Source organism: Chiloscyllium plagiosum, unplaced genomic scaffold (assembly GCF_037043375.1).
Source record: "Chiloscyllium plagiosum isolate Xiang-an unplaced genomic scaffold, Cpla_swu_hap1 HiC_scaffold_14, whole genome shotgun sequence".
Taxonomy (NCBI): domain Eukaryota; kingdom Metazoa; phylum Chordata; class Chondrichthyes; order Orectolobiformes; family Hemiscylliidae; genus Chiloscyllium; species Chiloscyllium plagiosum.
Genome location: NW_028270152.1, coordinates 13,363,616 through 13,375,726, shown reverse-complemented (window position 1 = coordinate 13,375,726; position 12,111 = coordinate 13,363,616). Strand labels below are relative to the sequence as shown.

General features: G+C 42.2%; 1 protein-coding gene across 1 annotated transcript in view; it reads left to right on the top strand.

Annotated features, from left to right (window-relative positions):
- Window positions 1–12,111, top strand: part of slc25a20 (solute carrier family 25 member 20) — a 53,173-nt gene that overhangs the window by 14,545 nt on the left and 26,517 nt on the right. Inside the window, exons 3-4 of the mRNA XM_043707639.2 lie at window positions 7,055–7,182; window positions 10,676–10,766. Coding sequence (XP_043563574.1) covers window positions 7,055–7,182; window positions 10,676–10,766 — 219 coding nt within the window. The remainder of the gene's footprint in view (window positions 1–7,054; window positions 7,183–10,675; window positions 10,767–12,111) is intronic.

The following is a 12,111-nucleotide window of genomic DNA, read 5'->3' as shown; positions in this document are numbered from 1 at the left end:
AGCAGGTTAGGCAGCATCCGAGGAGCAGGAAAATCGACGTTTCTGGCAAAAGCCCTTCCTCCGGAATTTCCTGATCTTTGGATACTGCCTGACCTGCTGTGCTTTTCCAGCGCCACTCTAATCTCCAGCATCTGCAGTCCCCACGTCTGCCTATAATACGGATGTTAGGGCCAATTTACTGGCATGGGTCAAAGATCAGCTGACTGGCAGGAGACAGACAGAAGGAATAAAAAAGGATGCCAACCAGTGACTAGTGGAGTACTATAAGGGTCTATGTTGGGACCATAACTAGTCATGTTATATGTTAATTAGCAGCAAGTGAGGACTGCAGAGCTGAAAAATGTGTTGCTGGAAAAGCGCAGCAGGTCAGGCAGCATCAAAGGAGCAGGAGAATCGACGTTTCGGGCATGAGCCCTTCTTCAGAATGTTATATGTTAATGATCTGAACAGAGGAACTGAGGGCATTGTTGCTAAGTTTGCAGATGGCAAAAGATAGTTGGAGTGGCAGGTGCTGTTGAGGCAGCAGGGAAGCTGCAGAAGGACTTGGACAGGCTAGGAGAGTGGGCAAAGAAATGGCAAATGGGATACAATGTCGGAAAGAGTAAGGTTGTTCACTTTGGTAGGAAGAACAGAGGTGCAGACTGGTCACATTCATTTCAAGAGGGCGAGAATGCAAAAGTAGTAATGTACTGCTGAGATTATGTGAGGGTCTAATCAGACTGCATATTGAGAGAGTAATTGTCGATCCTGTATGTAAGGAAGAATGTGCTGGCATTGGAGGGGGTCCAGAGGAGGCTAGCAGGAATGATCCTGGGATGAAGGGCTTGTCATACGATGATGGTTGAGGTCTGTAAGTCTGTACTCGATGGAATTTAGAAGGATGAGGTGGGGGGATCTGATAGAAAATTTGAGAATACTGAGAGGTCCAGATGGAATGGATGTGGAGAAGATGTTTCCACTATTAGGAGAGACTAGGACCCAACGCATAGTCTCAGAGTGAAGGGACAACCTGTTAGAACTGAAATGAGGAGGAATTTCTTCATCCATCTGTTAATCTGGGAACTCACTGTCACAGAATGGGGTTGAGAAGCATATTTGCAATGATCGAATTGCAGAGCAGACTTGATGGGCTGAATGGCCTAATTCTGCTCCTGTGCCTTATGGCCTTCTTGCCTTGTATGCTATATTTTGCCATGTGTTCTGGAAAAGGCGTTTAAACACCATGTTTTTGTCCATCCTTGTGTCACTTCAAAGTGGACTTCTTCCTTTGGGGACATGAGTGAACCATTTGGATTGCTTTCCATCATTTATTATCCGATATTTGAACAAGAAATTTTTTCTGCTCAATCATCTAGTTGACTATCACGTGAGAAAATGGAGGTGAGCAGTAGCTGCAATCTTACTAATTTTGCTCATAGCCCAAAAGCAGTTTTCTGTACCCAGCTATGGTGATTGCTAATTAATACCATTTCTTAATGTGGCTTCTCTGGTACGTTCTGTGACAAGTCTCCCAATGCTGACCTTGAAAACAATGGGAGCACAATAGAATGCATTTGAATGGGAAAATTCAAATCTGATTTCTACAATTTGACTATGTTCCTGATTTGAGCTTTACAGAGGTGGAGACACAACGCTAAAGCAGATAGTCGGAGTCAGAATTTGTTGGAAAATGTCCTAGCCAGTTGTACTTTCTGCCTGCTCTTCAATGTCAGAAGTCACAGGACACCAGGTTATAGTCCAACAAGTTTATTTGAAATCTCAAGCTTTTGGAGCGCTACTCCTTTGTCACCTAATGAAGTGACTGTCCCTAATTTTTGATCTTTCCTGAACTGAGTGTGCACCAGAGTGTAAATGCTCTGCAGTCATTCTGTCTTACACAAGATTATGCAAGTAAACAACTGGAAGGTAGGTGGGAGGTTGCCCAGAGGGAGTAACACTTCTGTGCTCAATTCATGCAATGCAAGCACTAATGAAGAAACAATAGTTTATTGAGGAGTGTGGTGAGGGATGAATGGTGATTGATGAAATGAGAAAATATCGAGGAAGTCTTGAGAAAAGTAATAATGTTCTTGACGGTCGTAGGAGTATAAAAAACTCAGCAAGAGAAGGAAACCATTGTGCCCTCTAGATTTGGCAGCAAATGATGGCCAAATTTTTCTCCAAGTTACCCAGCTATCTCACAGGTATATTGAGAATGATCTCGTACTGCGAAAATGACAACATGAAGAACCTAGCACCAAACCCAATATACCAAAACTGTTTAATCTGCAAGCGAATCTACTCTCTCAAAAGCAAACACTCATTAAATACATTAGCTTATATAGTTCATAAATTTTGTAGTTTATGTTGTGTTTTTCGTGTAGACCAATGTCTCAGAACTAACTTCAAATAAAAAAAATCTTGGCATTAAGATGAGAGAAGGAACTGAAATAGATCAAATACCCAGGAAACAGACACTTTGGTCCTATTCATGTACTTATCCAAATGTCTTTTAAATGTTGTAACTACCAACATCTACCACTTCCTTTGGCAGCTTTAGAGTCTCTTGACTCTATATGAACCATCCTCTGTGTGAAAACATTGCCCCTCAGGTCCCTTTTAAATCTTTCTCTTCTCACCTTGACCCCTAGTTTTGAACTCTGCCATCCTTAGGAAAAGACCTTCGTGACTCACCTTATCTGTGTCCCTCATTATTTTCTAAACCTCTTTGAGGTCATCCCTCCATTTCCCACGCTCCAGTGAAAAATGTCCCAGCCTCTCCTTATAACTCAAACCCTCTAGTCCTGGCAATATCCTGATAAATCTTTTTTGAACCCCCTCCAATTTAATAGTGTCCTTTCTATTAGGAAAGGTAGGGAAATTTGGCTGTCTGAAAACAGAATTGGCTGGCCCATAGAAGACAGAGGGTGGTAATAGATGGAAAGTATTCAGCCTGGTGCTCAGTGACCAGTGATGTCCTGCAGGGATCTGTTCGGGACTTCTGCTGTTTGTGATTTTTATAATCGACTTGGATGAGGAAGTGGAAGGATGGGTTAGTAAGTTTGCCGATGACACAAAGGTTGGTGGAGTGGTGGATAGTGTGGAAGACTGCTATAGGTTACATTGGGACACTGACAGGATGCAGAACTGAGCTGATAAGCGGCAGATGGAGTTCAATCTGGAAAAGTGTAAAATGATTCATTTTGGAAGGTCAAATTTGAATGCAGAATACAGGATTAAAGGCAGGGTTCTTGGCAATGTGGAAGAACAGCGGGATCTTGAGGTCCATGCTCATACATCCTTCAAAGTTGCCACCCTAGTTGATAGGGTTGTCAACAAGGCGTATGGTGTTTTGTCTTTCATCAGCAGTGAGTTTGAGTTTAACAGCTGCAAGGTTATGTTGCGGCTCTATAGAGCCCTGGTTAGACCACACTTGGAATATTGTGTTCAGTTCTGGTCGCCTCATTATAGGAAGGATGTAGAAGCTTTAGAAAGGGTGCAGAGGGGATTTAGCTGGATGCTGCCTGGACTGAAAGGTGTGTCTTATGAAGAAAGGTTGAGGGAGCTAAGGCTTTTCTCATTGGAGCAAAGAAAGATGAGAGGTGACTTGATGGGGGAGAACATGATTACATTTTTACATTACATTTACATTACATTACATTACATGGGCGGCACGGTGGCACAGTGGTTAGCACTGCTGCCTCACAGCGCCAGAGACCCGGGTTCAATTCCCGCCTCAGGCGACTGACTGTGTGGAGTTTGCACGTTCTCCCCGTGTCTGCGTGGGTTTCCTCCGGGTGCTCCGGTTTCCTCCCACAGTCCAAAGATGTGCAGGGTCAGGTGAATTGGCCATACTAAATTGCCCATAGTGTTAGGTAAGGGGTAAATGTAGGGGTATGGGTGGGTTTCGCTTCGGCGGGTCGGTGTGGACTTGTTGGGCCGAAGGGCCTGTTTCCACACTGTAATCTAATCTAATCTAATCTAATGATGATGAGAGGCATAGATAGAGTGGACAGTCAGAGAATTTTTCCCAGGGTGGAAGTGAGCACACAAGGGGGCATAAATTGAACGTAATTGGAGGAAAGTTTGGGGGAAGATGTCAGAGATCGTTTTTTTATGCAGAGAGTGATGGATGTGTGGACTGCACTATCAGTGGTGGTAATAGAGTCAGATACATTAGGGACATGTAAGCGACTCTTGGATAGGCACATGGATGCTAGTAAAATCAAGGGTTTGTGGGTTAGTTTGGTCTTTGACTAGGATAGAAGGTTGGCACAGCATCAAGGGTCAAGGGCCAGAGGGCCTGTTCTGCGCTGTACTGTTCCATGTTCTACAGTTCTACACAGTAGTCCAAAAATGGTCTCACAAGTGTCCTGTACAACCTCAGCATGATGTCCCAACTCCTATATTGAATGGTCTGAGCATTGAAGGCAAGCTCTCCCTGAATCCCATGTGATCCAACTTTACTAATCAGTCAACCATGCAAAACTTTGTCAAAGGCTTTACTAAAGTCAATGTAGACAAAACCATACCATCATTAATCTTTTTAGTTACTCAAAAAACTCAATCAAGCTTGTGAGGCATAATTTCCCACACACAAAGTCATTGCTGGCTATCCCTAATCAGTCCTTGCCTCTTCAAATGCATGTAAATTTTATCTCTGAGTCCCTTCCAAAAACTTACCTACCACTGATGTCAAACCAACAGGTCGACAGTTCGCAGGCTTTTCCTTACAGCCTTTTGTAAGTAAAGACACAACATTCGCCACCCTCCAGTCCTCTGGAACCTCACCTGTTGCTGTAGATGATACAAATATCTCTGCTAGGGGCCCCACAATTTCTGCCCTAATTTCCACAACATCCTGGGATACACTTGATCAAGCCCACCTTTATGTTTTTTAAGACCTCCAATACCTCCTGTTTTGTAATGTGGACTGTTTTCAAGATATCAATATTTATTTCTCCAAGGTCCTTCACTTCCATGTCTGTCTTCACAGTAAAATCTGATGTGAAATATTCGTTTAGTACCTCTCCTATCTCCTGTGGTTCAACACATAAGACAACCCCTTTTGATCTTTAAGGGGTCCTAATCTCTTCCTAGTTGCTCTTGTGTTCTGAATATGCTTGTAGAATCTCTTTGGATTATCCTTAACCTTAACTGCCAAGGCTATGTCATATCCCCTTCCTGCCCTCCTGATTTCCCTCTTCAGAATACACCCCTTATATTCTTCAAGAGTTTCACTTGATCCCAGTTGTCTATATCTAACAGATGCGTCCTTTTTAATCTTGACCAGAGCCTCAATATTTTAACTCATCCAATCTTCCCTACTCTTTCCAGCCTTATCCTTCATTCCAGCAGGAAAGTAATGCCTCTGAACTCTCGTTATCTCACTTTTGATAGCCTCCCATTTGTCAGTCGTCCCTTTACCTAAGAACAGTCTACTGCAATCAACTTCTGAAAGTTCTTAGCTCATATTGTCAAAATTTGCCTTACTCCAATTAAGAACTTTAACTTTTATACAAGGCCTATCCTTTTCCATAACTATTTTAAAACTAATAGAATTATGATCACTGGTCCCAAAGTACTCTCACTAATACTTCAGTCACTTGCCTCGCCTTACATCCCAAGAGAAGGTCAAGTTTGTTCCTTCTCTAGTGTATTTACGTATTGCTACAGCAGTATGTCAGTGTAGTCTCTACTGTAAGGTGGCAACTTAGCAGTCAATTTGCACATAGCAAACTCTCATAAAGTGATTAGATAATTGTTTTGTAATGGTTGACAATAAATATTGGCACGAATCAGGGATAACTCCCCCATTTTTCCATGCTTTCGGATCTTTTGCAACCACTGAGGGAGCAGAGGCTCTGTTTAATGCTGTATTGAAAAGGTGGCACATCCAATAGTGTAATACTTTTCCAGTACTGCATTGCATTGCCAACTTTGACTTTGGTTTTTGTTTAAGTCTGAGATGAGTTAATGCATTTATGTTTGATGCATTGCTATTTGTATACCTGTGACAAATAACAGACCTTTGTGACACACTATGTTGGACATTTTAAAAAATTACAAGAGTATGTTTTAAAGTTTGGAGGAGTGACGTAGACAATAATATTTTGATGAACTTATTGATTTTGGTGAGGTATGGAGAAGAGCGCACAAACATGCCTATCTTGTTCAACTGAATTTAGAAACATAGTGCCAAACTTCAAATGTTTGCTGCGCTGGAAGAGAATATTTCAAACTTTGAACACGAGGTTGGATAGTTGCAGATATGTCACCTGATAATGGTACCATGGAAGCAAAATTGAGGGAACAGACCTGAGTATCAGCTGACATGGAAGTGTTTTTTTTTCAACCTTGATTTTATATTTGTACAAATGTTAAATATTGGTAGTTGGTCAATATAGCATCTGTCTGTGCAAGATGGCAAGGAATTGACTTCAAAAGCCCGTTATGCAGTGTATCCTTCTGGCCAGAAACTGGAACTGCATTGTTACAGTAGCTGTTTAAATTCATGATTTCCATCATAAATGCTTACAAGCTTGATATGGAAATATAACCAAAAATTAAATATTTTGTATATCATGTGACAGATTAAAACAGTGCAAATTCTCCTTTTGGAGAATTGTCGTGGAATTGTTTTTAATTACTTTAATGACTTCAGGAGGATGCAAGGCCTAGTGATACTATCACTGGACTGTTAATCCAGAGACCCAAAGAACATTCTGGAGACCCGGGTTCAAAGCCTGCCGCCATAGATGGTGAAATTTGAATTCAATAAATAACTGGAATTACAAATCTAATGATGACCATAAATCCATTGTCGATTGTCAGAAAAACCCATCTGGTTCACTAATTTCCATTAAGGAAACTGCAACCCTTAGCTGGTCTGACCTACATGTGACTACAGCAATGTGGTTGACTCTTAACTCCCTCTGGGCAATTAGTGGTGGGCAATAAATGCTGCCTAGCCAGTGATGCTCTCATCCTGTGAATGAATAATAAAAAAAATTATTTGGATTTAATTAAAATTATTGTAGTATGTTACTTGAACCCTGCAATGTGCTCCTCCTAGGGTGTTCGAGGTTTATACAAAGGAATGGCTGCTCCAATTATTGGTGTTGCACCTATGTTTGCTGTGTGTTTCTTTGGCTTTGGCTTGGGTAAGAAACTACAGCAGAAGAATATTGAAGATGTCCTCACGTGAGTATTCTTTAGAGATTTGAAGTTGAAGCTTGCTTTGTTTGATGTTGGTTGCTTTCAATAAAGTGTTATTATAAAAACAAGGAACAGAAACCATTTTCAATGGTAACCTTGGCTGAGAAACAGCTGCCCTGTAGGAATTTGGAAGGCAAGTCTGTAAAAACACAAGGAGAAAGTGAGGACTGCAGATGCTGGAGATCAGAGCTGAAAATGTGTTACTGGAAAAGCGCAGCAAGTCAGGCAGCATCCAAGGAGCAGGAGAATTGACGTTTCGGGCATGAACCCTTCTTCAGGAAAACACAAGGCGGTGATCCATAAAGATCTGTTTGGCCCACAAAGTAATGATATCCTTGTTGTGACAAATTTACAGAATTGAGGGAAATTGAACTCCAGAAAGGAAATGTGGAAAATGTTAATTGATTTGCTGGGAAACAGCAAGCAGCAATTGGTAAAACAGCTGATAGAGAGGTCCACTGGCAATTTATCAGGGCTTTATATTTACCAGAATTACTGACCGTAAGTATCTGAAATATTCGCCTTCTTCCGCAACTGAGGATTCACTACAACCGTGGTTGACAAGCCCTCAGCTGTGTATGATTCACCTCCCACATTTTGGCTTCCAACCCCTCTTTTCCCTCCCACAACAATGTCAGGGTCTCCCTTGTCCTCACTTAGCATCCTACCAGCATCCATATCCAAAAGATCATTAGCTGCCATTTCTGTTATCTCCAGCTGGATGCCACCTCCAGACACACATTCCTCTCCCCTCCCTTATCAGACTTTTGCAGGAAACATTCTCTTTGGGACACCTTGGTCCACTCCCCCACTCCGATCATTTTCCACACCTCCACAACTCCTTCCCATTGCAATTGCATAAGGTGTAATACCTGCCTGTTTACTTCCTCTGTTATGGACTAGACTAGACCACTCAAAACATTCTTGAGCAGGCAACCCAGACCATAACTTTGCAATTTGTTTTGGTAAGTATACAATGAAAATTACCCAGAGTAAGATGGCTAAGTTGACTACCAGGTTTTAAAACAGACAAAAGATTTATTCACAAAATTACACCATGAAACACAAAGAACAGAATAAAGAACCCCTACAGAACTGGGTGGCACAGTGGTTAGCACTGCCGCCTCAAGCGCCGGAGACCCGGGTTCAATTCCCGCCTCAGGCGACTGACTGTGTGGAGTTTGCACATTCTCCCTGTGTCTGCGTGGGTTTCCTCCGGTTTTCTCCCACAGTCCAAAGATGTGCAGGTCAGGTGAATTGGCCATGCTAAATTGCCCGCAGTGTTAGGTAAGGGGTAAATGTAGGGGTATGGGTGGGTTTCGCTTCGGCGGGGCGGTGTGGACTTGTTGGGCCGAAGGGCCTGTTTCCACACTGTAATGTAATCTAATCTAATCTACACTGTTCCGAATATACACAACAGCAAACTCTCTTGAAACAGTAAAAAAAAGGAACAAATTCTTACAGGTTGAAGTTGGAAGGGCAGAAGGAGAGAGACTTTCTGCAGCCACATAGCAAAACGCCCAACTAGTTCTGCACTGAACTGAACTGCTCAGCTAGAGAGCTGACCACTCCCCTTTCATTTTATAGGTCACTTGTAAAACATGATCACTTTGACCTGAAATCTTACCTAATTGACACTGGGAGCATTTACAACCCCCCTAAAAAAACCAAGGACTTAGTATCCTTGAGAAAAGGAACAGCTTTTAGAAATAAGGAACAAGCTTTGTGATACCTTTCTCCTCACTCTCCAAGACCTCAGACGCAATTTCCAGGTGAAGGAGCAATTTACCAACAGTTTGCTCAATCTAGTCTATGGTTTTCACTGCTCGCAACATGGTCTCCTCTAAATTGGGGAGATGAAGCACAGACTGGGCACACCACTTTGAGGACATCGACCTCTTGGTCTGCAAAAACTACCTTGAGCTTCCAGTTGCCTGCCACTTCAACATGCCACCATGTCCTCAGGCCAATATCCCTGTCTCAGGCTTGCTGCAGTTCTCCACTTAAGTTCAGTGCAAGCTGGAAGAACAGCACTTCATTCCCACCTGCCAGCACCCGGCCCATATCACTCCAAACCCTTCCTATTCATATACCCATCCAAATGCCTCTTAAATGTTGCAATTGTACCAGCCTCCACCACATCCTCTGGCAGCTTATTCCATACCAGTACCACCCTCTGCGTGAAAAAGATGCCCCTTAGGTCTCTTATATCTTTCCCCTCTCACCCTAAACCTATGCCCTCTAGTTCTGGACACAAGCACCAGTTTACGCATTTCCATTTAGACCCGCTCCTGTCTAGAAACTAATTCCCCATTGGGAAACTATCCTTTTCTTTTTTTCTTCAAAATAGATTAGGTGGGCGGCACGGTGGCACAGTGGTTAGCACTGCTGCCTCGCAGCGCCAGAGACCCGGGTTCAATTCCCGACTCAGGCGACTGACTGTGTGGAGTTTGCACGTTCTCCCCGTGTCTGCGTGGGTTTCCTCCGGGTGCTCCGGTTTCCTCCCACAGTCCAAAGATGTGCAAGTCAGGTGAATTGGCCATGCTAAATTGCCCGTAGTGTTAGGTAAAGGGGTAAATGTAGGGGTATGGGTGGGTTACGCTTCGGCGGGTCGGTGTGGACTTGTTGGGCCAAAGGGCCTGTTTCCACACTGTAAGTAATCTAATCTAATCTAATCTAATCACCAATTAAACTAAATGACCAATGAATTAATTATAAAGCTGCTTACGAATGGCAGTGTCAAAGAACCCAGCTCATTTTTTGGGGAAAAGGCACCAAATCACTCAGATAACTAATTATTAACAACAAGTAAAAGAAGCATCCTCTTAAATGTAAGGTCCAAAGATATCAAGGAACTCTGGAACTGTTCTTAAATGCATTTCTAACACTGACACACCATATCCGAAGTGTCAATCATGCCATTAAGATGGAGGTAGTTAAAGAAAACATGAATCTCTGATGGGTATGTTACTTGGCTGTCCTCAGAAGAATCTCTATCTGAATTCATAGCTTCTTGACTTAATAATCCAAACATGTCTGTAGATATCTCAAGTTCCTGAAGCTGATGGAACAAGGGTAGTTTGTCATCTTTTAGCCAAAACACTGAAAATGAAACTTGAAGCAGCATATATAGTTCTTAGTTGGCAAAAGCCCAATGAGTGGTTCATCCAGTTAACCACTCTTCATGCTTTGCCCTAGACCTTTCATGTCATAGACTCTTTGGCTATGGCACAAAATATATTTCTATCCTTGCACAGCGATAACATAGGTTTCATGGTCCTGACGCCAATTGTAACACTCCTGACACCGAAGCTGATACAAACCAACTGAACTCAGAAGAATCTTTCTTGCACAAATCTGTGTCACCTGATCAGTCAAAGTACAGCATGCCTTCTGCCTTACTTTTGTCTTTGGAAATCTCTGTGATATTCCACCTTTAGTGATTCAGAGTGAACAGTTGGTCTGTTTTGTTGGACAGGTATCCGCAATTGTTTGCTGCGGGGATGCTATCTGGGGTTTTCACCACTGTGATCATGGCACCAGGGGAGAGGATCAAATGTCTTTTACAGGTAAGAATTGGTTACTAGTTAAAAAGTCATAGAATCATCAGAAGAGACCATTCGGACGATTGCGTCTGCACTGACAAAAGAAAAGCTTGAAATAGTCCCAAGGCAAATGCCTAAAACTTCTTATCCTGTAACTTGTTTTCAAAAAGAATAATTTTAAGTAACTCGCTCAAGTGGTTGGCTGAAATGTGATCTTCCAACAAGAGGACTCTTCCCCTTCCTTTGTTCTTCCATGAGTGGTGGGTGGGCAGGATGGCAGAGCCAAGTTGGGAAATGGCAGTTAAAAGTCAACCAAATTGCTGCACTTCTGGGGTCATGAGCAGGCCAGACTTTAATTTCCTTTCCTAAAGGTTATTCTAAGTGGGTGGGTTTTTCTAAGAATCAACAATGGATTCACGGTCATCATTAGACTCTTAATTCCGGATATTTATTGAATTCAGATTCTGCTATCTGTCATGTAGGATTTGAACCCAGGCACCCAGAATAACTAGGTCTCTGGATTAGCAATTCAGCGGTAATACCACTAGGTCATCACCTCCCCATCTGGTACTACAGGTAGGGAAGAAATAACAAAAGTTTTGTCTTCTTGAAATACAACATTAGAGCATAACAACAGCACCTTGCATTTATGTACTGCATTTAACAGTGTTATGAATCTCGAGTTTATGGTTCATATATTTTCGAGTACAGTCTAATTTGTTGCTTTAAGAATTAAAAGTTTCAACTGCAGAAAATTGGTTGACTGCAATGAAAGCAAACTGGGCGGTTATTACAGATACAAACTCAGAAGAGAAGTGATGGAGTTATGAAATGTTGGGTGGAGAAACTTCGAAAACTCTTGATCTAACTGAAACCAAAAGCAGAAAAGGGAAACATTGAAAAGAGACTATCATCTCAGCTTCTAAGGAAACAAGCGCTTGAACTTGACATTTGATAACTTGACTGAGTGGACAGACTGTAATCGGTGGAGGCTGTACAAAGGGACCCGAAGCCTTTCAAGATCAATAATGATAGGTTGGGTCTGGTTTGCAACTCACTGACAGCCAAAGTAAATAGCAGTTAGTTAGTTAACTGTGCTGTAACATTCCCTGTACAGAATGTGGGTGAGGCTTAAACTCAATATGAATATCGTAAGAGAACAAAATCCAGAAATTTTTGGAACATGAAACTAGTGAAAGAAATCTCTGGTCCTCACTGAGCATTGTGGCAAACAAAGAAATCAGCAGATTAACTTGGAAGAATTGGTAAGTAATCAGATCAAGGAGCCTGAAGCATCTTTGTTCAAGATGTGTTAAAGTTTTCTTTTTCAAAACAAAAAGAGCTAGGGGTGGATAAAATAAGTAGTTTG